Genomic DNA, 26,191 nt, shown 5'->3' on the forward strand with positions numbered 1-26,191 from the left:
CTCGCCCGCTGTTAGTGTTTTATCGTCTATCGATAAGGGCTTCAAGGAACCTCCCCCACCTTAGCAGCAAGGCTCGCCCCCCCGCTATTTTTATTTCCGATCCACCCTCTCATTTTTTCCCTCTTTCACTCTTCACGTCAGACTCCCCTCCAGGCCTCCCTCACCACCCTACCGAGTCCATCCCATCAATACATACACAGTCAAGATGGTGTCCGCATCCAAAGCCGCCCGCATGGCGAAGCGTGGCGATGCCAAAGCCAAAAAGGCCGGCAAGTCAAAGGACGACACCCCCGTCGAGTCCGGTGCTGAGGACCAGCCTGCCACCACCGACGAGAAGATGAAGGAGGTCGAGAAGCTCACAGCACAGATGGACAAGCACGGTCTGTCCGATCGTGTCACCACCGGTGTGCTTTCCTCCATGCCGTCGTCTCGCGATGCCAAGGTCACCTCCGCCTCGCTCGTGTTCCACGGAAAGGTCCTTATCACCGACTCGACCCTCGAACTCAACTTCGGTCGTCGCTACGGTCTGCTCGGTGAGAACGGTTGCGGAAAGTCCACTCTCCTCAAGGCCATCGATGCCCGTGAATACCCGATCCCCGAGCACATTGATATCTACCTTCTGAACGAGGGTGCCCCTCCTAGCGACCTCGGTGCGCTCGAGTGGGTTGTCACTGAGGCTCAGAACCAGCTCGACCGTATGGAGAAGCAGGCGGAGGAGATTCTTGAGAAGGAAGGCCCTGACAGCCCTATCCTTGAGGATCTGTACGACGTATGTTTCTCCAATCTCAAAATATGAATGTTGCTAACTTGCGCAGCGCATGGACAAAATGGACCCCTCCACATTCCACACCCGTGCTTCTCTTATCTTGACTGGTCTTGGTTTCAACAAGACGACAATCCACAAGAAGACCAAGGACATGTCTGGTGGTTGGCGTATGCGTGTCGCCCTCGCCAAGGCCCTTTTCGTCAAGCCCTCTCTGCTCCTTCTCGACGACCCTACTGCTCACTTGGATCTCGAAGCCTGTGTGTGGTTGGAAGAATACCTGAAGAAGTGGGAGCGTACTCTCGTCCTCGTTTCTCACTCTATGGACTTCCTCAACGGTGTCTGCACGAACATGATCGACATGCGCATGAAGCAGCTCCTCTACTACGGTGGTAACTACGACTCTTACCACAAGACCCGTTCCGAGCAGGAAGTCAACCAAATGAAGGCGTACAATAAGCAGCAGGAAGAAATCGCTCACATCAAGAAGTTCATCGCTTCCGCTGGTACCTACGCCAACTTGGTGCGTCAGGCCAAGTCTCGCCAGAAGATTCTCGACAAGATGGAGGCCGATGGTTTCATTCAGCCCGTCATCCCCGACCGTGTCTTCAGCTTCCGCTTTGCCGATGTTGACAAGCTCCCTCCTCCTGTTCTGTCTTTCGATGACGTCTCCTTCTCCTACTCCGGCAACTGGGAAGACACCCTCTACGAGCACCTCGACTTCGGTGTCGACATGGACTCCCGAACTGCCCTTGTCGGTCCCAACGGTGTTGGTAAATCAACCCTGCTGCGTCTCATGACCGGCAAGCTCTCTCCCATTGGTGGTCGTGTCAGCCGTCACACTCACTTGAAGCTCGGCATGTACAGCCAGCACTCCGCTGAGCAGCTCGACCTGACCAAGTCCTCTCTCGAGTTCGTCCGCGACAAGTTCCCCGAGAAGTCCCAGGACTTCCAGTACTGGCGTCAGCAGCTCGGTCGCTACGGTCTCTCGGGTGAGTCCCAAACTGCTCTGATGGGTACCCTGTCCGAGGGTCAGAAGTCCCGTATTGTCTTCGCCCTCCTCGCCATCGAGTCCCCCAACATGCTCCTCCTTGACGAGCCCACCAACGGTCTGGATATCCCCACCATCGACAGTTTGGCCGATGCCATCAACGCCTACAGCGGTGGTGTCGTCGTCGTTTCTCACGATTTCCGACTCCTCGACAAGATCGCCAAGGACATCATGGTATGCGAGCACAAGACCGTCCGCCGCTGGGACGGCACCATCGGTGAATACAAGAACCACCTCCGCAAGAAGATGATCTCCGAGGGTACCGTTTAAGCGGACTACCTCTTGAGTCTCCACTACCTTTTTTCTCTTTAACGACTGGCATGCTAGATCATGATACAACGTGGGAAAAGAGGAAAAGTTCAATTTTTGTCTATGTTGTCTGTCTACTACCCCGGGAGTGATGAACCGTCCTGGTTTGGTTGGGTCTGACGGATGAATGATATATGGGAAGGGAATTACTTGAAAATTCCCGACTTTTTTGTTTCTGTTTCGTCTCTTAAGGTTGTCTCACGCTTCTGGAGATATATGTTTCTTCGATTTTTTTCTATAGGGTGCTTTTTTCTTTTCTTTTCGTTCAGTTTAGATGGCCTGTGCTGTTGCTCTTAAGGTTGTTCCATACCTCGTCTCATATCATTCCTCCGCTATCTAGACTCAGCTTGGAGGGGGGGATTGAATTCGATATTCTTTGCCTTGGCATCAATTATCTTATGCTACTGTAGGAAGAGTCCATTTTGTAGTTCATCCTGTATCCCTAGTATTATGTTGACGCTTGCTGATGTCAAGGTCTGGCTTCGAGCCTGTCTTTCCACATGTTCATCAACCTTAGCACTGAGAAGGGCTATGACCAGACCTTTTCTGGGGCCAGGGTCTTGATCATCTAGCAACGTGCTTAACAAAGTTCTACATGGGACGGTATATATCAAATAAAGGTATCGAGGAACACAACACTCTTCACTTTTGAATTCCAACTGCATATCCAATAGCATTTCCCTCCCTTTCCTTCTACCTCTCAGTAGACAAAGGTGCCTTGATTACTGCAACTGCAATTACGCCTGTCTATCCCTCGTCCTCTCCATAACCAAGTCCCCGCCAAAAATATCATTCCCGGCCTTCTGCTGCTCCGCCTCGAGTTTCCTCTTCTTCGCCAGCCGCTCCATCTCGCTATCCGGCGTCGGCGTATCACTCGGGTTCCCCGCCGCCGACGCTATTGCCGCCGCCGCCGCAGCCGGAATCCTCTTCTGTCCGGCTAGATTCACCTTTTCGGGATTCTGGCAGTGATATAGTTTCTTCCCGATCCGGCGCATGGCTTTCTTCTGCTCTGGGTCTGAGCCGAGCGGTTTGTAGGATTGTAAGAGCGTCGCGCAGGATGAGAGGGTTTGGAGGAGTTTCGCGCGGAGTTGTGCGAGGGGGTGCTCTGATTCGGTGGGGTTGGGGAGTTTTGTGTCGAGGTAGAATTGTGCGAGGGGGGCGTCGGCGAGGGAGAGGGCCGAGAGCCAGATTTGGGATGGGGTGTAGAGGAAGTAGGCGTCTGTCATTTGGGCGGCGGATTTGAGGATCTCGCGCGTGTTGTGGTGTGCGCGGGCGAGGCGGTCTGATATTGACGGGGGAGAAGGGGTATTCAGTGGTGGTGGGAGGGATAAAATAGCGCGCCGCAGGTCTTCTGCGCTTTGGTTTGGGAGGTGCGGTGCTGGTTCCCCAAGGCCTTGTGATATGGCGTTGAGTTCCATGATCCCGCCTTCGAGGCCGCGGAAGGGGTGGCGTACGTCAAAGGTGAAGCGGAGGCTTTGCATCACGAGGAATTCGGGCGCAATAATGTCTTCTGCTGTTGTGTCGCCGGGGACGCCGTCGGCGAACTGCCGGAGGGACATGTAGTAGTTATCTGTCTTTGTTGCGATGAAGAGGGCGCAGGGCATGATGGTCTTGGGGTGGTAGGTCATTGGGGAGTTGGTGAGATAGAACCGGCGGAGGTATTGGATTGCGGTGGCCTGGTCAGCATAAGTTCATTAGCATGATGTACTGTGCTTCCTGCTTCAAGGGAGCTGTAAAGTATGTTTCATACCCGCACTATCGACGGCATCGGGGGCTTGTAGCTCTCTCCTAGCTGGATGATCTGTTCGCAGTAGTACCGCACTAAGTCCTGCTCCTCCTCCGATGTCAAGCATTCTATATCCTTTTCCTCCCCGGCCTTGCTGTCTGCGTCGCTGCCATTTGGGTTGGGTGTACCTGCGGCAGAGGAGTTGGCGGATTGTCGCGCCTCACGCGCCCTTCGCAGCGCGATCCGTACGCGGTCACTTGCGAGACTGTTTGTCTTTTGCCGCACGGTCCGTAGGGATTCCTCAGTGAAAGACCATAGGCGGAACTGAGAGGAGGTTCGGTAGAAGTCGTCCTCAATCATTGTGGCGGAGATCGATCAGGTTGTTCGGTTCTCTTGTGGATGAAGTGCTTTCTTCGCCAATTCTGAGTGAGGTGAAATTGAGGATGTACTAGCAGCACTTTGTACTGTTGTATCGATCGTCCATGACCAAGGCTTTGAGGTTCCAAGAAGGTAAAGAGGTTCTCAAAAGTCCGGGCCGGAGGTGGTCAAGTATCCGTGCTTATCGATAGCAGTTCTCAACCAGACAACGGGGCCTCAGCTCCAGCTCCAGCTCCAGCTTTTTACGGAGTACTTGTATAAACCAATGCATTAAAGATGCATTAAAGATGATATAACGATATAATATTTATGCCGCTGGAAGTAAAGAGTACTACATACGGACTAGAACTACTCATGAAGACATTCTCGACAAGTCGTCGGTATGCAAAAAGTATATGCATGCAGTGAGTCGTGACGACGTAATAGTTGTTAAGCGTCCAAATTTCCGATAAAGCAAACAAGTCAAATATTCGCCAGGCACCGTGCTCATTATGAAGTCCACCAAGAACAAACAAATCTACTTCCGGGAGATTGAAGACCTACGGCTCGCCGAGGAGTCGAGCGGTCACATCACCCATGTAGGCCTCCTCCAGCTCGTAGTCTTCGCCTCCGTTGCGGTCAATGCCGTAATATTCGAATGCGGCTACGACCGCGTCCACGTCAAAGCCCATGTGAACAAATCGATCAATTAGCTGTTTGTTGTACCCATCATACCTGGCGAGACATGTAAGCGAAGTCTTCTCGGAGCTGATGTACCAATGAATACTTACTTGGACAGATCTTCCTTCTCTCGAGCTTCCTTCTCTTTCCGCTCCAATTCGCGCAGGGACTCGCTCGTCGCGCCGCCGCTGCCCTCTCCCGCAGCTCTTCTCGGAGCCCCAGCATGTTGTGTAGCCCATTCGCGCGCTACGCGGTCGAACTCTTTGGGGTTCCGAAGCAGCATAGTGGCAACCTCGGCATCCTGGGGATCTTTAGGTTCTGGTGTGCTAAGCAGGGACTGCAGCGAGAGGAGAGCGGCTTTAATGGTGAGAATTGGAGACCAGGCGGACGAAAGCGTATCAAGGCAGATGGCACCCTGGTGGTTACAAAGTTAGATGAGCTTTGAAAAATCATCTTAAACGAGGGATACCAACCGTTTGACTGCTGACATTTGGATGCCAGACCTTGGTGATGAACTTCATCACGGGTGGTCGGAAGGGATATTCGTTGGGTATCTTAATGTCAACTTTGTACGTGCCGCCTTCGTACGGGGTACCCGGCGGCCCAGGAAAAGTACCGCGGAGGTGTGTGATATCGTCTTCTTCTCCCACCGGCTCCGCAGTGATCTGGGAATGAGTGTCTGCGCGGATGTCCGCAATCTCCTTCGCAATGCGGCGAGTTCGGTTAGACGACATGGTGTCAACTTTCAGAATCGGCAGCGTCAAGGTAGATGCGACAGCAAGATGGATGGTAGATGCGACGCTAGTAGCGTTGGAGGCTCTGGTTAGCTTCGGCAGTGAACCCTCGAGCAATCCCACATTTAGAGCAGAGTAGGGGGTTGATGAAGCACCTTTAGAACGAGTCACCCAAAGATGACGTGTGGTATGGCGCTGAGTATTCAACTGAAGCGCTTACAAGGTTGGGTCGCGAAAGAGCCTCACGCAGGCTTGGAGGGAAAGCTGAGGGGCTGACGGACGGAAACCAGTAAGATCTCGGAACTATAGATGGCCGATCAGGTAGAAATAATGCTGGGGAGCGACTAGGTAACAGCAAGGCGCGAGGGCGGGGTGAAGTTCCAGATGGGGGCAAGTTATTATTCAGGCCGCCAGGTGGTCACCGAAGCTTTTTATGCCTTTCAGTTCCGGGGCTGCTGCACGCACTGCACTGTTGACTCCGAGGCGGACTATCTGATAGGTTGAGCTGTATCTCGTCTTCACTTTGGCTAAGCCGCTGACTCGATGCTCGGGTTCTGCCTCAGCCACCAGCCTGCACTCTCCGACTTGACACGTCTAGTGAAGAACGCCTCGTCGTAGTGCCTCGCTTTCAATATTCTAGCTCTTTAGCCTCTTTTAGACCAATACCCTGGTTTTAACTTCTAAGCCACTGTCGGGACATTTTATCTCGGCGAACGAAGTAGACAATATTGGTCACGTGCTACGATTATCACATAATCAATGCCAAGCACTGACGAAGGCGACAACAGCAACAGCTCAAGCCGGCCCCGGTCTCAAGCTGCTATCCAAGCTCCTTGTCATCCTCTTCTCCCTTTTTCCATCTTTTAACTCCATCCAACTGCACAGTTGCACATCTCAGGAACCTAGAGAAACTCCCTTATTTCATCTTCGTTTTCCACTTGGGACTATGGTTAGTTCGTCGCTATTATCTCATCGCGCAGTTCCGATCTGACAAGCATGAAAACATAGGGTAACCAGCAGTCCAACATCGGCGGAGGCGGCCACGACGGCAAGGATGATAAGGATAAGAAGGTGAGACTTTATTGTGGCTCGTGTTGAATTAGTTGCGGCCCTGACACTCATATCTAGAAGGACAAGCCCAAGTACGAGCCGCCACCACCTCCTACCACTCGCATCGGTCGTAAGAAGCGCAAGGCCGCCGGTCCCAGCACTGCATCCAAGCTCCCTGACATCTATCCGACATCACGATGTAAGCTGCGATACCTCCGAATGCAGCGCGTCCACGACCATCTACTGCTGGAGGAAGAGTATGTGGAAAACATGGAACGGTTGCGGAAAGCCAAAGCGTCCGTATCCGACTCCGCCAACCGAGGGGATGTTGATATCACCGACCGAAATGCGGACGAGCGCAGCCGAGTGGATGACATGAGAGGAAGCCCGATGGGAGTCGGCAACCTGGAAGAGTTGATCGATGACGACCACGCCATTGTCTCGAGCGCTACTGGCCCCGAGTACTATGTGTCGATCATGTCATTTGTCGACAAGGACCTTCTTGAGCCGGGTGCTAGCATTCTCCTACATCACAAGACGGTATCGGTTGTAGGTGTATTGACCGAAGAGTCGGATCCGCTGGTCTCGGTGATGAAACTCGACAAGGCGCCAACCGAGTCCTATGCCGATATTGGTGGTCTTGAGTCGCAAATTCAGGAGGTTCGAGAGTCAGTCGAATTGCCATTGCTTCATCCCGAGCTGTACGAGGAGATGGGTATCAAACCACCCAAGGGTGTTATTCTCTACGGAGCTCCCGGAACAGGAAAGACGCTACTTGCCAAGGCCGTTGCAAACCAGACCAGTGCTACGTTCTTGCGTATCGTTGGAAGTGAGTTGATTCAGAAGTACCTTGGAGACGGACCCCGTTTGGTGCGACAGATTTTCCAGGTCGCGGCTGAACACGCGCCATCCATTGTCTTCATCGATGAAATCGATGCCATCGGTACGAAGCGTTATGACTCGACTTCTGGTGGTGAAAGGGAAATCCAGCGTACCATGCTTGAGCTTCTCAACCAGTTGGACGGTTTCGATGACCGTGGAGACGTCAAGGTGATCATGGCCACGAACAAGATTGAGACTCTTGACCCTGCTTTGATTCGTCCTGGACGTATCGATCGAAAGATTCTTTTCGAGAACCCCGACCGTAAGTCTTGCCTTCAAACTACTGGTAGTATTTATTCTAACGGAAACAGAAAACACCAAGAAGAAGATCTTCACCCTTCACACCTCGAAGATGTCCCTCGGAGACGACGTCGACCTTGACGAGTTTATCAACCAGAAGGATGACCTGTCCGGTGCCGATATCCGCGCTATCTGCACGGAGGCTGGTTTGATGGCTCTGAGAGAGCGCCGCATGAGGGTGCAGATGGACGACTTCCGCGCCGCTCGCGAGCGGATCATGAAGACGAAGCAGGATGGTGGTCCCGTGGAGGGATTATACTTGTAGATGCACATGGCTATTGGTGTTGCGCTGTCCTATCTGCGTCTTCGCCGTTCCCATAGAACTTGTGTATTCTAGCCAGTAATTGTTACGATTTATCATCTTCGTGCATTTTCATACTTTCGGTCTTCTTTGGGTGACCAAGTCTACGGCAGTAAGCAGTTTCCGTATATTTATGTATCACTCGTAATAATACCTGTCTCTAAGGCTTCTAATAGCATGATGCTCAAAGCTTTTTGATATTTCTGGAGGCGCAAACAAGCTTCTCACAATCTAAAGCCACGAACGGAAGGCGGCAGAAATATATAGTTCTGGCAAAATGAAGATTGTACATTCGCAGCCTCAAAGGTACTAGACTAAGCATATATAGCCAGCCCCTGTTAATCCTTTAGACTTGGTATATGAATACTTTTGATATGCTGCCGGCAACACCATTCCATCATGCCTTCTAAATACTTGTCACTTCGCTGGCTCAACGAAGTGACGAATGTGATGGTCTGGATAAGATAAGATAAGATTGGCCCAACTGAACCAAACAGTGCAAACAGCCAGAAGCCGCATATAAGCTTCCGCAAAGTCGCCTTGCGAGCCATCCAAAAAACAACATAAGCGCAAATCAACAATCATGGAGGGCTTCGACGAGGAAGCTTTCAAGAAGTTCTTCCCAACGAGCTTCGGAAAGCAGGAAAAGAAAGCGGATATTAATGCGCAAATCGACCAGACCAAACGCGCCGTCGAGCCGGATAGCGGCCATGAGGAGACGAAACTGATTAGCGACGTCGCTGGTGATGCTGGCGTACAGTCTGACGACGAAAGCGATGATATCGGACCTGCAGGGCCTGGCGCCAAGAGCAGCGATAATTCAGACGACTCGGACGATGACTCGGACGACTCTGACGACTCGGACGAGTTCCCGGTATCCCACGAGCTGGTGATGAAAACGCATGAGCGCGCAGTCACCACCATCACCGTTGACCCTTCAGGATCGCGATTGATCTCCGGATCCACCGACTGTACGTTAAAACTCCACGACTTCGCTTCCATGACACCGTCAACGATCCGCTCCTTCAAGTCCGTCGATCCCTCCGCGAAAAAGACATCGGCGGCGCAGGAAACACATGCGGTACACTATGCGGCGTTCAACCCCATCTCTCCAGCCTATGTTCTCGTCGTCTCCGCTACACCGCAGCCGAGGATACTCGATCGTGATGGCGAAACAGTTACCGAGTTTGTGAAGGGTGACATGTATCTGAGAGACATGCACAACACCAAGGGACACATATCAGAAGTGACCAGCGGCGTTTGGTCTCCAAGCAACGAAAACCTGTGCGCGACTGCGGGAACAGATAGCACAGTGCGGATATGGGATGCCAATATTGGTCGGTCGCAGAAGGAGGTGATTATGCACAAGTCGAGGGCTGCTGGATCCGCTGGTCGGAGCAAAATGACGGCAGTCGCTTGGGGCTCTCCGAAGCAGGGCGGTGCAGATGTCCTTGTTGCTGCTGCTCTTGACGGTAGTCTGATGATGTGGAGCGGTAACGGGCCCTATACCCGGCCCAGTGCTGAGGTTAGGGATGCTCATACACGGGATACATGGACAAGTGGAATTGATATTAGTGCTGATGGAAGGCTTGTTATTACCAAGGGAGGGGATGATACTATCAAGCTATGGGATACGAGAAAGTTTAAGCAACCAATTACAACTGTTGCGCACCCCTCCAGCTCCTCGCGGTACCCGACCTCAAACATTATCTTCTCACCTACCTCGGCAAATGTCGTGACTGGATCGGAAACAGGACATCTACACATCCTGAACCCGGCGACGTTGAAGCCTGAGTTGATCACCCCCGTTACGCCAGGATCCCCCTTGATCACAGTTCAATGGCACGAAAAGCTCAACCAGATTCTCACCGGATCCGCCAACGCGGAGACTCACATATTATATAACCCCAATATGTCAACAAAGGGCGCTGCCCTCGTTATGTCCAAGGCGCCCAAACGCCGCCACATCGACGACGACCCAACCCTGACTATGAACCTATCCCAAGGTATCTCCGGAGATTCAGTGGTAGTCGGATCGAACGGCGTACCGCACTACAGCTCGGCAACCTGGTCCGCGCGACACCCTACCATCGGACTGACGGCCTCGGGCCGTTCAAGAGACCCCCGCCGGCCTCACCTGCCGGCGACGACCCCATTTGCGAAATCGCAACCAGACGAGCGACATATTCGGGAGAACATCCCGCTCAGCTCTATGCGGGATGAAGACCCTCGCGAGGCTCTGTTGAAATACGCTGATCAGGCTAAGAAGGATCCGATATTCACTAAGGCGTGGCAGGAAACTCAGCCGACGACGATCTATCGGGATCTCAGTGATGATGAAGAGCCGGAGCCGGATAGGAAGAAGGCACGTCATTGAAAGCCTTCATTGGCGTCAAGCGCAGGTCTACGCGCAACAAGAACGGCTTAGATCCTTTAACTGGGTTCCCGACCAGCGCGCTTCGTTGCGGAAAGCCAACTGCACTGGGTATACCCTTTGAAACCAAACAATACAGAGCAGCGACCCATCAATTGAGTCGACTAAAATTCTTCCAATGTCCGCCGTACGATATCAGAGTTCATTTTTCACTGCACATGAACAGGTGCAACATAAAGAACCACAGAGCTTTGAAGCCTGCATTTAGGTTAGTCCAAGCAAAACAAAAATGCCATTGTACAATATAATTTTGAATCTCATTACTGAATCGTAAACAGCCAATGTGTCCTAGTCACCAAGAAAGCCGGAGTGTTTGCCCGTACTCAGGAAGCCAGCCTCCTTGTTAGAAGCCGATCTCTCCCCTGATTGTTTCTTACTGTGTCAGACATGTTTGTCTTCCCAGCTGGCCTAGGTCCGCTAAATCTCATTCAAAGACCAAGCGTTCACCAGCCCACCTATACATACATACGCGTCAAACTCATACAGTCGTCGTCATTACCACCTCAAACAACCACCGGAGAAACCGCCTCCTCAGACACCATAATCCTCCAGCACGACCTCCAACTAAGCACGTCTTCGCCGCCAAAGCGTGCTGATGAATCGCAGCCTTCTCGCCGCCGCTGACACAACCATAACCGCCGCTCTCCTTCACCATCGCCTCAGAATAGAGTGGAAGATGGGTGCTATTTGGATGCGCCGCATTGGGGGGTATGGACGGTTACGGGCTGTGCGTATGCGGCTTTGGTGTGCGGCTTCATGATTGCAGGGACGCCGGGGGTGGTGGGGAGGATGAGGCCTAACTTGAGATGCTCTTGTGTACGGAGTACCGTCTTTACTACCTACATATCAACCAATATACCTAGCTACCTCAATTGAGCACATCTTCCACTCCACGGGCACCTGCACTCCCCCCCTCAAACCGCTCAACCTCCCTCAACGCCTCCTCCATAACCCCCACCAACTCCCCCCCATCCTCCAACCCAACACTCACCCGAATGATATGCGCGGGAACTCCATACCGCGGGACCTTCTCCCTCTTCGAGTAAAGCGCATGATGCACGTACGGCACCGCAACCGTAAAGTTCGTCCCGAAGCTCGACCCCTTGCACACCTGCAGGACATTGAAGAAGTGCTCTGCGCTGCGCGGGTCGCGGAACACGATGCTCAGGATGTTGCCGTAGCCTGCGGGCTCGGTCTTGCGCATCATGGCCTCGTAGTTGTGCGCTGTTGGCGCTGTGGACGGGTGGTGGACTGCTGAGATGGACGGGTGTGCGGAAACCAGGCGGACAAGCGGGAGGGTGTTTTCGTTGCATTGCTTGATGCGCTGGTGCATTGTCTTGTTGTTTGCTAGGAGGGTTGCGGCGTCGAGGGGGAAGTAGGTGATTTGGGCCTTCTTGTGGTGTGCTGAAAGGGCGGAGCGGAGGGTTGTGCGGTGCTTGGAGGACGGGTTCACCACCAGACTAATTGTAGTGGCTTTCGTTAACACATCCACCCAACCAGGCAGGTAGGTCCTTACCTCCCCCCCATGACATTCGAGCTTCCGCTAAATGTCTTCGTCAGACTAGAAACCATGACGTCCACAAACGGTAGTGCGTCCAGATTGACGTAGCCCACGACGCTGTCATCACAGGCGATGATGAATCCGTATTCATCGGCCAACTCGCGGAGTCGTCGCAGGTCCGGGCAGGACAGGAGGATATTGCTCGGGAACTCGCAGAAGAGGGCATGGACCTTTTTGCCTGAGCGTAGGGTTTCCGCTAGGCTCTCGAGCTCTTTCTCGCTGCCGGATTTGTACGAGAGGACCTCGCCCCAGGAGCCTCGGCGGAGGATGCCAACGGTTTCGGTGTACAGCCATCTGGCATCAATCAGTTGGATTAGGACTTCATTCTGAATGTGGGAATGGATGATTGGGCGGCACGTTATTTACCCAAAGGCAGCGACGGTCGCGGTCTTGTCCGAGCCCGCCAGGCACTCGGACAGCGAGTATACGGCATTGATGCCAGTCGGAAACAAGAATACATCGTCGGGCTGTACAGGCGGCTCGCCGGGCCTATTGGAGCTTGCAAGACGAGCCAGAGCATCACGCAGCTCCGAGAAGCTGGACTCTGCCGCCTGGATCTTTTGATACGATGCGGGAATCTCTCGGCAGATCCCACCCCCACGTTTTCTCAGAGCAGGGGTGCGGAGTTCCAGCATGCCCGCGCAGTCGGAGTCAAGATAGTCGAGTTCCGTCAGGATATACTCCGCATGCCGCGTGGACAAACCGTTGCCCGAGTCTCGCCAGTAGGCCATGGCCTCGTCCCAGAGATCCGGCGCAAGGAGGACGGCAGAGAAGTTCGCCCAATGGGGTCCTGCAATCCCATTGCTGTTGGACTCGGCGGGCATGAAGAAGCGGACCGTCTCGGTGAAGGACTTCTGCTCGTCGCTCCTCCGGAGGGCTTCAAGGCATTCAGAGGCAGCAGCGACTGAGGCGAAAACCATGCATCGGCAATCGGTGGAGACTTGAAGCCTGTGGAGGACTGCATCTGAGAGGTCCTGCACCGGCTTGTTGATATGGAATCTATATCGTATGCACTTGTTAGTTCTGCTCCACCTGGCTGGCAGTTGACAACGATGCCACCCACCGCGGATAGCTCCATTCAAGCTGATCCACCACCCACTTCTCACCGCGGGACTGTGCGATGATCGAGTCCCATTTTGGCAGGGATACACTGACGGCCTGGCTTGCTCAGTCTTGGTGCGCTACTTCCCTCTCAGTCACTGTTACTTACGTGTGGCTCGCCCAGCGGGTAGATGTTGGCTTGCCCTAAGGGCAGGGCTCGGGGGGTCGCTGGGGGCATCCAGCCCTCTGAGCTGGAGGTCTGGGTGTCTTTGCATTGGGCCATGGCGGCTACTGATATGTTTCTTTCTGGTCGAAGAGGGCCGGGGGGTTAAATAGCTGGGGGCCTGGGCTCTGCGGGGTGCAGGTTACTCCGCGCCTGGGCAGTCCTCATTACTACACTTGCAGGGGCCTCGAATCATCCTGCATAAACTTTACGTTAAGGATATTTGCGGCAAACAATTACTCGTCTTGGCTATGCAGGCGATACATGAGTTTCTTCTTTTCCTCCAGCTCCACTACTCCAGCCCCAAGGCTGTGCATTGAGCTGCCAATACCCCCAAAGCTCGACGGGCAAATCCACAGCAAGAAAACAGGGGTACAAAGTACGGGGCCATTGACGCCAATGCCTTCTCAACGCGGAGATGCATGGTCTGCATGCGCCTCTCGCCAGGGCAAACTTCTCGCCTCCCCCGCAATTCCAGTGCCACACACCGGCCACCGGGCTCAATTGCACATGGATATTTGAGGCCCACATTGATGCCTAGGCCTAGGCCACTGGATTGTTCGTTATGAGGAGCCATATAGCGAGGACAAGCCGATGCTGAATTTGACCCTTCGCGGCCTCGATTGTTGGGGGGGTAAGTCTAGCCCGACGGCGTGGATGGCGCCTACTGAGAGATAGCGAGGGGTATGCGGATGCAGGGGCCCAGATCCGCAGGCGTCGAGAGCAGTCATTGCCGCTGTGGGCGTGGCCATTTATGGTGTCGTATTGGAGGGACCTTGTGCTACCTGGAGGCTAGGCAAGCCGCTGGGCTTACTTGATGTCTTGGATCTGCAGAGTATGGTACACATATGGATTAACAGTCGTGAATAAATGGTGCGTTCGGTTTGCCTATACTTGACATTTAAAAACATCAAAGGTTTATGTGATGATCTACCACTTATCACACTAGCAGTGATGTGGCCTTCTGTTGCTTTCGTGCAGAGTCACCTCTTCATATATGTATGGGATGATTAAGTACATCGTGCTCAGTTCTGTACAGAAAATGATAGCCCTTATAGTCCAGCCAGCGCCGACAAGAAGACCTCCCCTTTCCCCCCCTTCCTTTCCTTCCCGTCCAATTGATTCTCATCTAGTACTACCACTGGCAGCTGTCCCGTCATCATATCCAGCAGAGCCCAAATAAACCCAACCAAGAGATTTCCCTAAAGCCCATGCTCAACACTGCACTTCATAGAATAAAACCCGCGCCCCCAGTTACTCGCGCAGTTATCATTCGGATAAACCACCTGCTGCTTCGCACCACTACAGCCCGGCTGCGTGTAGAAGGTGCAGGTGCAGGCGCCGTTGGGGAACGTGCAGTCGGCGATGTTAATGCTGTTCGAGCCCGTCCAGACGTAGTCGACGCAGCTGCCGCCTGTGCCGGGGTGGATGGAGGTCATGTAGTCGCTGCAGCCGCCGTCGGAGTAGTAGTTGACTTGGAGGTCGGCGGACAGCGCGCCGGTGAGGAGGGTTGTTGTGGCGAGGAGGAGGGTGGTGAGGTGCATTTTTGCGGTTGGATGGAGAGAGGATAGAGGTTGGAGGATGTTTTGGAGATGAGATGATTTGATGGTGATGCTGTTTTGGGGATTGAGGCAGGGAGATTCGACCCTTTATAGAGCAGCTCAGTCGCGATTCTGGGACAAGTCGGCTTGTCCCGCCGCTGGAAGATGGCTGCCTGTGTAGAGCCCACCGTGTGTCAGCATTACGGGCACTCTGTGACTCTGTACCTATACTCAGAGCGGAGCAACAAAGTGCTGGAAGAGGAGATAGCAGTGAGACATGCATACCTAGGGAACGGGGCTGTGAGCTAGTGGACAAGGCTAGGCCCGAACCGAGCCTAATGAGATTGCCGGCGCGGCAGAGTGTTGCTGACTGCTCCTTTAGTCATGAGCAGGAAACGGACTCATTGGATTGCGGCATAATGAAGGTCAACTGCAGCTGAGAAGAACGCGGGTCCTCGCCGAGCTCGCCGAGTTCGGCGAGAAATGTCTCAGCAAACTTCAAAGCATCAATAGCCTATCTATACGATAACGGAAGCAGAAATTGCTCATGAGGACTTAATTTGCTGATTGACATAGTAATCAACGACCCTCTACGACGTGCTATTGGCACGAATGGTGACTAGTCCGATGAGATACTCCACCGAGAACGACCTCGGCTCGCTTGGAGGGCTAAGCACCGTCAGGCCAGCGAATCCCATCCCTGAGGCTACATCCCTGGGTAGATTGGAAGTTCTTGGACTTGCAGTACATACGGAGTATATGGATGAAAGCCCTGGATATACAAGATAGATCGGTATCCCTGTGGATATAGGACGGCAGAATACAGCAACATATCACGCACACGGGGATCAAAATGGACAAGGAAAGTATCTCGCTCGACATGGTGCAAAGTCACAGATCGCTGTTCAACAAGACAAATCAAAACTTAAATGATTGGAGAGGTAGCGCCACATGACGGCAGTAAAGGTACATAAAAGAGATTGAGTGAAGGAGTGACGTGGCATGCGAGTTATGCGGTGTGTTTGTATGTGCCGCTGAAGACAGATCATACACATGTAATCTCAAATGCTGGTGGAGGGCAGACTAGAGGTCCCCGTGGGACGACTCAGCGCTCTCTGTAGGTTGTGACCTTCGTTTGGACAATATCCGCTCGAGCGTGTCCAGCCTCTCTCGAGTACTGCGGATAGCGTGATCCATCTCTCGGTCCGACAGGGTCTCTTCGCTCAGCGAATCTTTCAGTTCCCGCTCCCTCTGGGACCTGCGACTATTCCGGAAGTTGTGGCTGTCAGACTGCCGGTTCATCGTTGGAACGGCGATTCCATCAAGTCCTACCCTGTCCTCAAGCCAATTCCAAAGCTCACTCTCCTCCCTGCGCCACATTTCTTCGTAGGCGGCCAGACGTTGGGGTATGCTATGGCCGTTATATCCCATATCCGAGGACAGGGCCGGGTGGGAAGGCTGGCGGAAGAAGAGCATGAAGAGCAAGATGCCTATAACCAGAACAGCCACATTGCCATTCCACAGCGGTTCAAGTATGTCAGCAACAGGGCCAAGTATTCCTCGAAGCGGCTCAAAGACGCCCCAAGATTCGGCCTTTTTGGGGCTGGTGTCGGCCACTGACTTGGCATCAGCCGTAGCGCCCTCGTCGCTCGCGGCATCGCCCTTCTTACGTCGTCCCTTACCCTTAGCACCGCCCTTTCCACCTGCTGCACGACCACGAGGAGCGACTGCACCTTTGAGAGCAGCGATAAGATCAGTACCAAACGAGCCCTGGCCGTCAATGGCGCCCTTCTCGATAGGACCTATCTAGGTTAGTACATCACGAGTAAAGCAGGCATGCAAGAGACCTACCTTTCAGCCAACTCTTTCCGGACCACTCAATGGTGCAGGTCATGAGGAAGCGCGTTTGGTGGTTAGCCGCCCACGTGAAGAGGTATTTGGTCTTGGTAGTGAACACATTTCCACTGGGTACGTCCGGTGTCTGGGTACTGAGCGTTACGAGAACCGCCTTCTCAAGATCCAAAAAATCCAGCTGCTCCGTGCTAATGCACTTGGTTTGTTTGGGTCCAATGGAGCCGTTCAAAGGTTTGATGTAGGAGTATTTTCGAGTGCGGTTCTCATTCGTGAGGCCGGTTTTCTCACAATTAAACTCGAGCTCACCGCACTTTTGGTTGTCGACGAGGAACTTGGGAACAAACGACACAGAAGCTGGACCGAACACATAAGAGTAGACCTTGCCAAGAGGCGCAGGGATTGTTTCGTCCTTGATGACTCTGTCGTACTGGCCTTCGGGCCCGTCGTACTGAGACGGAGGGTGTGTGTGAGGACCAGGGAAGTCACCATCAGCATCTCCATTACCCCCCTTGGTGCCCTTGGAAACCCCGTTGGGCGTCGCCCCTGATGAAAGGGTTGGAATAGTGCCAGAAGCTTGTCGAGGCAGACCCTTTGGTGCCGACTCATCAGTCTCGTGCATACTGTCATCCCCAGCATCGAAGAAGCTTTCCGCATTGTCTTCGTCCTCATCTTCATCGTAGATCTCATCCTCCTCTTCTTCGCTTTCATCTTCGCTTTCTCCGGCCTTTTCGGTCTTGTCACCGGTAGAGTCCGTCACCCTCGTCCCGTTAACAGAGCTCTTCAGACTTGGATGGTTGATCTTCCAGATATTGACCATCAAGTCGTAGGTTGATTCTCGACTCAGGAGACTTCGGAAGGTGTGCCGGGCATGCAAGGTTTGAATAGCGATAGCATTCGGGAAAACCATGGCCGTGGACTCTTTCTCGATGGCGACCACCTCGTCGAAGCTGATGACAAGCGTGGTAACCCAACCCAGAATGTTGCTTGAAAAGCAAATATGGCCCTCGGATATGTATATGCGTCCAGCCAAGATGATTTCACGCTGCAAGGCACAGCTGTAGTCTTCGATGAGATAATCGTCCTCGGGAACGCTGCGGAAGAGCTGGTGGAAATCCCTGTTGCGCTTTTTGCTTGCGACGGCAAATCCTGTCAATCTGGGCAGACTAGCATTCGCGCCTGGAACGCCTAGTGCAATGGCACCAGCGCCAATCGCACCAATTGTCGACGAGGTTGCTCCAGAAGAGCCTCGGTGACGCCGCCGGGCCAGCCGACTCCGTACACTGCTGCTTCGAAACGGCCTCGTACCCATCTCTCCATCGAACGTGCTACCACCAGAGGGTGTTTGAGCGCCCGTGGGCTCCTTCATTGAACCGGCCTGAGCGTCAGACCCGTCGTCCACCGACTGGTTTGTTTGGTTTTCGTATGCCATAGTGACTGCACGTGCAACTCGCCGATCTTCAAGCTTCGCCGCAGCTTCGTCTCGCTGGGATACGGCAGGGCTTCTGCGCGTTTCCAATTCGGGTTTCGTGATCACGACTCCGTCTGGGGTTGAGATAGACCCACCCGGTGGAATATCGATATCCAAGTGGCTAAAGTTCAGATCACCCGAACCCAGGGTGTCGACAGCCATGGGCTTCTTCTCCTCGGCTGGAGCTTGCCCGGCCTCATCTGAATCTTTCCCAGCCTCGTTAGAAGTCTGGTTCTCGGAGTCATTGGCCTCCTGTACAGGTGTGCTCTTGGCCTTTTGCGCGTTGAGGGTGTTTGTCAAGGTAGAGGCGGCCGTCTGCGCCGCAGAAAACACGGAAGAAAAGAACCCAGTCTGGGGAGTGCCGGATTTGCCTTCTTCGATGGTCGGACTAACGGCTATCGAGTTGGATAGCTTGCTAGGCTTCCCGATGACAGAAGAGGTAGACCTAACGCGGCGATGTGAAATCATGTTTCCCGAGGGACTCACAGTAACGCCAGATGGTAAGTCGCGGGATTTAATAGAGGACGGGGAATCCGTGATACCGGAATTTGTGATAAGAGGCGCATGTTCAAGGGCGGGGGTTGGAGGCGTCACTGTAGTCGAGGGGAAAGGGATGGCACTGTGCGGGGGCGTTTGTAAACGGGGACGCTCAGGCGATCCTCGAAGTGTTTCCTCCCTGAGGTCCGTACGTATTGGTCTTGGAATTGACGGAACAGGCGGAGGCGTTTCGGCCGGGTTGCCTGCAACCATCTTCGAGGACAAACTACTCCGCCGGCTTGCGCTCCATGAGCTCTCCCCCGACGTGGTTGACTCTGCCCGGTCGCGGTTGGCGGATTTCTTGTCGGAACTGAACGCATTCTTGAGACTTCTGGACACGCTTCTTTTCTTATTGCTTCGATCTGTAGGCACGCTCAGATTTGAGGCTGCTGGCTGGGTCGCCGAACGCGATAAATCCGCGTCAGTATATGAGCCCCGACGGTCTGAGTTTGTGCCACTAATCGCAGACTCCGCATCACCATGTGCTCCGTCTGTATCGTTGGCGTCGGCTGAGGCTGATTTGATCAGAGGGGAAGAGGATGTATAGAAGCCGGAATGCGAATCATGCGAAGTGAGGGGAGGGGTTCTAAAGGCCGCATTGAACGTCAGCATCTTGATCAAACGGGTACCGCATGAGTAGAAGCCTTACCTATCGGGTTCAGAGTCGTCCGTCAGGAGATTCGAGGCGTCATCCCTGGGGCTGTGGGCGTCCTCGGGTAATACTGAAGCGCTAGAAGCTCTTGTGCGCGAATGTTGAGAAGAGCCGAGTAAAGTTCCATCATTGCTCTCCGCCTCCATTGTTGGCGGGAGCTCGTCGACCAGTTTCAAGTCATCCTTCTTCTTCTTGCGTTTCCTTCTCGATGCGAGCAGCTTCGACAGACCGCTAGATCCCGATTTCGAGGAATCAGCCTCCCCCGCTTGCCTATCGGACGTTGAATCGATGGAGGATCGGCCATTGCTCCGCCCAGAGCTTCCAAGAGTCTCTAGGTCCACCGGAATTGTCTTGGATCGCAACGCTTTCCCGAACGGCGGAGTATCTGTAGGCGCGGGCTCCGGGGGGTCAGGGATCACGGGGACGTCCATAGCGAGCGAAGCGGTCAAGCGAAAGTAAGGGATCGAGCTTCAGGAGAGAGTGGTCGACACATATAATGTATTTAGCTGGGATAAATCATGCGAGCAGGGATAGCATGGTAAGCTTTAAGCTTAAGCTTGTGCTGACGCTGACGTCGAGTGCGAAAGTAAAGAGGGGGAAAGGTTCTCGGTGATGGCAGCTGTGGCTGGGGTCAGAGCCAACAGCATGTCTCTCCGCAACCTACGCAGAAAAGCAGCGACAACAAGTGCACCTTGGAAAGGGCAGAGGTGAGGCGAGTAAGGAGAAAGGTACAGGAATGTCAGATCTTGAGAAAGTCGGGGGTACCGGTAAGGCGGAGTGGGAGACGGAGACCGATGGAGCTTCAGCTTAGACCAAGTGCTGTTACCAACACGAATACGAGCGACTGCCCTCACGCCGACTATGACCTTATGGGCTGAATGTTTTACTTAGATGGCTCAAAAAAACTACTTTCGATGGCGATTTCTACTTTCTACCCCGTACTCGTATAAGAATGCGATCATCCAGACTTCATGCCTCCATCTCCCAGGCAGCACTGATACAGAACGTTACGCCCTCCGCATGAATCTAGACCGTTTTTGCTGAGCCAAAAGCGGTGCATGGGGTAATTACTCCGTAATCATGTAACCGGAGCCAGCACCACGTCACCTGAGCTTGGATTCTTCCCCTCATTCTGACCTTAACCTCCCCTCCTTGCTAAACTGATGATGAGCTCGTCGTCTCTGCTTCTGCGACGCCATGGAGACTGCTCCCATCACTTTGGTACGTAAGCTCGTGTTTCAGCTGTCATCTAAAACTGCGCATCTGACAGTCTCCATAGGCCCACACCCACGCCCGGAACGCGGCTCTGGAAACTCGCAAGGCTAATCCTGTCGCCGCGAGCGAAGAGCACGACTTGGCCGCTGGTGAGTTCGCAACCGTCGCGCAAAGCAGTAGGGATCGCGAGGTATATCCCTGCTTCAATTCTTCCTCCTCTGCATTTGCCAAGCGTTAATCGGTCTCTCCATTGTATAGGCCCTACGAACGCTTCATCTGCTAGAACAGCACCACAAAAAGCTCGCTCATATCCTTCGCTTCCAACATGAGAACCCACCATCTGCTGCTGCCGGGGTCAACTCTCAGAATTCCGCAGAATCGGGATTGTCAAAGACCGACCCCCAACAGCCCCCAAGGCTGAGCGGAAACCCTCGTTTGCCCAAGAGAGAGACGTCTTCCATTGCAAGCAACTTGGCCTCCGCTAGAGGAATCCCGGCTCAGCCGCGTCGTTCGTCTCCTGCATCTCCTACCCTCTCATCTCAGCAGGCAGGGGCTAGAATGACCGACGGCCCCGCAAAGATTAGATCAAGCGAGTCGAGATTGAGAGGAACTCAGGCTGCTGGACAAAGAGATCGTGCAAGCCGTACTTCCAGCCAGAGACAGCCGTGGTCACCGCCAGTTGGCAGCCCAACCGACATCACATCTCAGCAATTCGTGCCCTCAGAGACTGCAGACTCCAGACAATCGCGCCGACAATCTGCAACCGAGGAGCCGTTCCAGCGATTCTACTCGACCTTTGAAGGCCTTATTTCCCGAATCTCGGCACCACTGGCATTTGCAGGGCTACCGCTTGGATTAGATGGCGCCAGCAACGCAGGTGCGACTCGCAAATCATCTGCGGAAACAAGACTCGATAGACAAATCGCCGTATCAGATCGCTCTGGATCCTCAGCAGAGCCCGATATCAGCCGTATCTTCTCCCGTGCCGCGCTAAAGGCGATCCGTGAAACCAACGGAGGTGGGATGGGGCCGGGAAATCCAGCAGAATCCTTTTACGTGGTGCCTACAACCGGCGGAACTGTATCATACGCAGGAATCCTAACAAGGGCTGAAAAGGAGGCGCGCCGGAACAGCAATGACGAAGCAGAAGATGACTTCGTCGATGCCCGGGAAACACCCTCGTCGCCAGAGATGCTCCAGCAAAACAAGGGCAAAGCCAAAGGCAAACCAAGCCGCTCGAGCGACAAACTCTCAAGCCTTCAGCCCCCTAAAACGTTGGAAGAACTACAGATGGAAAACCAAGCCTTACGTCATCTCTCCGATACATTATCGAAACGATTGCACATGTGGGAGGTCAACGCGCAGTCTTCGTCCATGGCTTTGCAGCAGTCTTTGAAGGCAATGCACCACCAGAACATGCCATCTCCGGAGCACGGGCCGCAATCTGCTTCTGCCGTGTCGTCGCCAACGACAGGTTCATCCACAGCAGTAGCCCCAGCTCCGACGACGGAACATGACCAGCGTATCAAGGAGCTCGAGGAAATCATCCGGCTCAATGAAAAAGAGCTCGAGAAGACAGGACGGGAGAATGAAAAACTGCATAATGTGCTTGGCCGGTATAGAGACCGATGGGAGAAGCTTAAGGAGGGCGCTAAATCGAGACGTGCAGAGGGGAGAGCTGGAGAGGGCAGCGCGAGAACTAGCAGTGCAGGCACTGCGCAGCAGTCTACAGGCGCGGAAGTCAAAACGGGCGAGACAGAAGAGACGTCTAAGGAGCAGAAAAGTGGTCCGGCGGAAGAAGCATAGGTCGATTTACTAATATCTCGTACTCCAAAGGCTACAGTGCAACTACAGGTGACATGCTCAATAGTTCATGAGATATCAAATGATATTAGCAATATCTTAAGCGTCACTAATTCATTACAACAGTTCTCCCCGCACATCTTCATCATTCATGTCCAAAATGCCCTATACTCATGAGCAACAGCGTTACCACAGAGCTTTCCATCACTGCACCCAGAACGTCGCGTTTCCCCTAATATCCGCCGAACTCGAGCCCACCAGCACGGTAAACTCCCCCTTCTCAACGACATACTTCATCCTCACATCCCAAAGTCCCAAATTTGCGACATCAATATCAATCTCCACAGTCTTCGTCTCCCCCGCCGGCACAACCACCTTCTCGAACCCCTTCAACTCCCGATTCGGCACAACGACAGACGTGATCTCGTCGACAATATACAACTGCACGACCTCCGTTCCGTCACGTGAGTCGTCCGTGTTCGTGATGTCGACGGACACAGTGATAGTGTCAGTGGCCGACACATTTGTTGCCGACAGCGAGACATCGCCGTATGTGAAGTTCACGTAGCTGAGGCCGTAGCCGAAGGGGTACCAGGGCTCCGGTGTACCAATAACATATTGGTGTCCGAAGACGATGGTGCCGTTTTCAAGTTCGTACCCGGAGTCTCCGATCGAGCGGCCGGAGTTCAGATAGTCGTAGTAGATCGGCAAGTCGCCCACATAATGGGGAAATGAGACAGACAGCTTGCCAGAGGGGCTGTAGTCGCCGAAAAGCACATCGGCCAGTGCATTCCCGCCCTGCTCGGAGGGGTAGAACTGCTGCACCAGCGCGCTCGCCGCGTCCGAGAGCCAGGGCTCTGTGATTGGTTTGCCCGAAGAGAAGACGACGATGGTGGGCTTGCCAATGTCGATAATGGCCTTGACGAGGGGTGCCTGGGCGCCGACCAAAGAAAGGTCATTGACGTCGACGTGCTCGCCTGTTGTTGCGTTGACGCCCTGCCATAATTCCCGCTGGTCGCGGGACCAGGTTCCTACGACGACGATTGCGACATCGGACTTTTCGGCTGCGGCAATGGCCTCTTCGAAGCCGGACTGGTCGTTGCTCCAGCGTTCGCAGCCTTGCGCGTAGTGGATTGTTGCGGAGTCCCCGACGGCAGCCTTTATGCCGTCTAGCGGAGTGACGCCCCGGTACTGGCTACGATAGACAACGTAGTCGCCGTACTGGGCTTGTTAGCTCTGAACAAAAACAGAATTGGCATGAGGGTATACATACGTTCATGAATCCATGTGCCATGGGGCCAATGACTGCAATGTCACCTGTCTTCTTTAGAGGAAGGGTGTTGTCATGATTCTCTAGTAGCACGATGGACTCCTTGTCCAGTTCTCTTGCGAGGTCGACGGCTTCATCGGTATGAATGAGGTTATCCCATTCCTCTTCGGGAGCACCGGGGTATGGGTTTTCGAAGAGCCCTAGGGCAAATTTTGCGCGGAGAACCCTTGAAACTGCTGTGTCGACAGTCTCAATATCGAGCTCTCCGGATTCTACTAGTTGCGGGATTGTTCGAAAGTTGCTGATCATAGTCAGTACGATATTTCACCCGAGCTTGATGGAGAGAACTTACAACGAGCCACCGCCCATTTCAACATCGTTACCAGCAGGGAGGGCTTGAAGAGTCACAGATTCAGAGTCAATGGGTGAGCTTGCGCATGTGTGGAAGTTGTTGCACAGTCGGTCTGTTGCCCCAGCATCGCTGATCACGAAGTATTCATATCCCCATTCTTCGCGAAGGATCTCGGTGAGTAGATGGTAGTCTGCAACAGCCGGAATGCCGTCATATCTTCAACCGTCAAAGTCAGATATCATGTTCGGAGCTTGCATCAAAGGAGCCTTACGAGTGGTAAGCGCTCATAACGCTATAAGCTCCAGCGTCTATAATTGCACGTTTGAAAGGTGGCAGCCAACTGGTTCGAGCCAGGTCAATGCTCAATGCTCTAGAAAATAGCGGTCAAAGACATACGTGGTACGCAGGTATCGCTCTCCTCCGTGAACCGGGGCAGTATTGATTCCCTGCTCGGGCTGACTGAATCCAGCGTAATGCTTCACCTGAGCGGAAACATTGTGACTCTGCAATCCCTTGACATACTGGTATCCAATCTCGCCAGCAAGGTAGGGGTCTTCTGAGAATGTCTCTTCGACCTAAAATCCGTTAGCATCTGCTTGGAAGTCAAGGTTAGGATTGCTCGTACACGGCCGAATCGTAGCTCACGAGCGAGGTCAACAACTGGCGCAAAAAGTTGATTGACGCCAAGGGCTAGAGCCTCCTGGCTTATGAGCCGTCCCATTTTGTGAATCAACTATTACGTGTCAGACACTAGCGAAAGCAAGAGTGACGTATGAGTTGAAGATGTCCTACCTCCCTGTTAAACGAGCAGCCGTATGCGATAGGAGAGTTGTAAATCGTAGCATTGCCAATCAAGAAACCGTGAATCGCTACAATCAAGCAACAGTTTAGCCAATTTCATTTTCCAGCGCCATATCACGCACCTTCAGTTTGCACAAATGCAGGTATCCCAAGTGTAGTGTTCTCGACAAGGTAGTCTTGAGCTCGCTTGACATTTGTTGCAATCCAGTCCCAGGCAACAGGGTATCCAACTGCGGGAGCGAGGATATCAGTAATGTTGCTATGTAAATCAGGGCAAGGCCTCATACCATAGAACATGCCAGCTTTTATCCTCATATTCTCTTCCAGTCCGGTGTAATTGAACTCTCCAGTGTCCGCATCCATCCAGTTGGTAATATCACCTATGGGGCAGTCAACGACTGTCACTGGCCATTGCGGCGATCATGGTTTGTCGCAGTCGCGATACCACCAGGTGCGCACGTATCCTACACTTCAGACGCGAACTCACCCTGTATCAACTGGCCCGTTTTATCCTCAATTGTCATTCGACCTAGAAGGTCAGATACTCTGTCCTCAATCGACGCATTGGGGTCCTTGTAGAGTGGCGACGAGTCCTCCGCGACCGTTAAGCCAGCGCAAAGCTGCAGGAGCAACAGCCCCTTCGAAACAAAAGTCGACAGCATGGCTCCAAGTCTGAATTCAGAGACGGTCGCTGCGTACTCCAATCTTTCTGTCAGAGCATGCGGAGAAAAAGAGCAAGCACAACGGGCCCCCGCTGGTTTTATTCCTAAGATTCTCTTTGCTGCAGGACTAAACAAGGAATAGCTACAGCCGAGGCCCATCTAAGACCTGGCACGCAAAAGTTAGCAAATGCAGGGAGCTAGGAAAAAGAAAACAAATCAGGACTAACATTGGCGAGTGGGGAGCAGTGGCATTGTCATGGCAATTGCTCAGCTATTCCAGGCTCTGTAGGGAAAGTGACTGGCCAAGGTGACAACCCAAGCATCGCGGAGATGAGTCCGGATCAGGTTTGTATAGACTGGAGAGGCTAGCAAAGAATTGGTCCATGAGACACGGTGGGGTGGTGCGGGCAGGAGAGGAGAACCCCGGCGGAGAGAAGAATAAGATGACGGCTAAATGCAGGTGCGGAGATGAAGAGGGGTCGGTCCAAGGTATGACCTCAGATGTACAACGTACGGTGTACAATAAACACCGAATGGCATAAAGATCCGCCGGGGCGATATTCGGGGGAGCTGCTGCAGGTTCTCTAGGTCTTGCATTTTCCACCTATTGGGACTTCCCGGTA

General features: G+C 53.4%; 10 protein-coding genes across 10 annotated transcripts; 4 read left to right on the forward strand and 6 right to left on the reverse strand.

Moving 5' to 3' along the window:
• Positions 1-205: 205 nt before the first annotated feature.
• DSM5745_05553 (ATP-binding cassette family ATPase ARB1) lies at positions 206-2,084 on the forward strand (the record flags this gene model as incomplete). The annotated part of the gene is made up of 2 exons (XM_026747569.1): positions 206-769; positions 816-2,084. The coding sequence occupies 2 exons, from the start codon at positions 206-208 to the stop codon at positions 2,082-2,084; spliced, it is 1,833 nt and encodes a 610-aa protein (XP_026603401.1).
• Positions 2,085-2,860: 776 nt separating this feature from the next.
• DSM5745_05554 (TFIIH complex kinase subunit CCL1) lies at positions 2,861-4,209 on the reverse strand (the record flags this gene model as incomplete). The annotated part of the gene is made up of 2 exons (XM_026747570.1): positions 2,861-3,799; positions 3,874-4,209. The coding sequence occupies 2 exons, from the start codon at positions 4,207-4,209 to the stop codon at positions 2,861-2,863; spliced, it is 1,275 nt and encodes a 424-aa protein (XP_026603402.1).
• Positions 4,210-4,766: 557 nt separating this feature from the next.
• On the reverse strand, positions 4,767-5,621 carry DSM5745_05555 (E2 ubiquitin-conjugating protein UBC1; the record flags this gene model as incomplete). The annotated part of the gene is made up of 3 exons (XM_026747571.1): positions 4,767-4,941; positions 4,998-5,302; positions 5,361-5,621. The coding sequence occupies 3 exons, from the start codon at positions 5,619-5,621 to the stop codon at positions 4,767-4,769; spliced, it is 741 nt and encodes a 246-aa protein (XP_026603403.1).
• A 946-nt stretch (positions 5,622-6,567) lies between these two features.
• Positions 6,568-8,118, forward strand: DSM5745_05556 (proteasome regulatory particle base subunit RPT2; the record flags this gene model as incomplete). The annotated part of the gene is made up of 4 exons (XM_026747572.1): positions 6,568-6,570; positions 6,630-6,692; positions 6,750-7,815; positions 7,865-8,118. 4 exons carry the CDS (start codon positions 6,568-6,570, stop codon positions 8,116-8,118), a joined length of 1,386 nt encoding a protein of 461 aa, XP_026603404.1.
• Positions 8,119-8,737: 619 nt separating this feature from the next.
• Positions 8,738-10,531, forward strand: DSM5745_05557 (WD40 repeat domain-containing protein; the record flags this gene model as incomplete). The annotated part of the gene is made up of 1 exon (XM_026747573.1): positions 8,738-10,531. One exon carries the CDS (start codon positions 8,738-8,740, stop codon positions 10,529-10,531), a length of 1,794 nt encoding a protein of 597 aa, XP_026603405.1.
• A 925-nt stretch (positions 10,532-11,456) lies between these two features.
• Positions 11,457-13,473, reverse strand: DSM5745_05558 (Cys metabolizm PLP-dependent enzyme; the record flags this gene model as incomplete). The annotated part of the gene is made up of 5 exons (XM_026747574.1): positions 11,457-12,048; positions 12,105-12,443; positions 12,516-13,148; positions 13,213-13,307; positions 13,360-13,473. 5 exons carry the CDS (start codon positions 13,471-13,473, stop codon positions 11,457-11,459), a joined length of 1,773 nt encoding a protein of 590 aa, XP_026603406.1.
• A 1,142-nt stretch (positions 13,474-14,615) lies between these two features.
• Positions 14,616-14,957, reverse strand: DSM5745_05559 (uncharacterized protein; the record flags this gene model as incomplete). Its single annotated transcript, XM_026747575.1, has 1 exon — positions 14,616-14,957. One exon carries the CDS (start codon positions 14,955-14,957, stop codon positions 14,616-14,618), a length of 342 nt encoding a protein of 113 aa, XP_026603407.1.
• A 1,080-nt stretch (positions 14,958-16,037) lies between these two features.
• On the reverse strand, positions 16,038-19,896 carry DSM5745_05560 (GRAM and VASt domain-containing protein; the record flags this gene model as incomplete). Its single annotated transcript, XM_026747576.1, has 3 exons — positions 16,038-16,756; positions 16,806-19,399; positions 19,463-19,896. The coding sequence occupies 3 exons, from the start codon at positions 19,894-19,896 to the stop codon at positions 16,038-16,040; spliced, it is 3,747 nt and encodes a 1,248-aa protein (XP_026603408.1).
• A 766-nt stretch (positions 19,897-20,662) lies between these two features.
• DSM5745_05561 (uncharacterized protein) lies at positions 20,663-22,486 on the forward strand (the record flags this gene model as incomplete). The annotated part of the gene is made up of 3 exons (XM_026747577.1): positions 20,663-20,686; positions 20,745-20,870; positions 20,939-22,486. The coding sequence occupies 3 exons, from the start codon at positions 20,663-20,665 to the stop codon at positions 22,484-22,486; spliced, it is 1,698 nt and encodes a 565-aa protein (XP_026603409.1).
• Positions 22,487-22,687: 201 nt separating this feature from the next.
• Positions 22,688-25,568, reverse strand: DSM5745_05562 (putative beta-glucosidase; the record flags this gene model as incomplete). The annotated part of the gene is made up of 9 exons (XM_026747578.1): positions 22,688-23,704; positions 23,757-24,054; positions 24,106-24,321; positions 24,377-24,445; positions 24,502-24,680; positions 24,731-24,838; positions 24,898-24,974; positions 25,029-25,286; positions 25,394-25,568. The coding sequence occupies 9 exons, from the start codon at positions 25,566-25,568 to the stop codon at positions 22,688-22,690; spliced, it is 2,397 nt and encodes a 798-aa protein (XP_026603410.1).
• Between the last annotated feature and the right edge of the window lie 623 nt (positions 25,569-26,191).

Source organism: Aspergillus mulundensis, assembly GCF_003369625.1.
Source record: "Aspergillus mulundensis strain DSM 5745 chromosome Unknown scaffold_5, whole genome shotgun sequence".
Classification (NCBI taxonomy): Eukaryota; Fungi; Ascomycota; class Eurotiomycetes; order Eurotiales; family Aspergillaceae; genus Aspergillus; species Aspergillus mulundensis.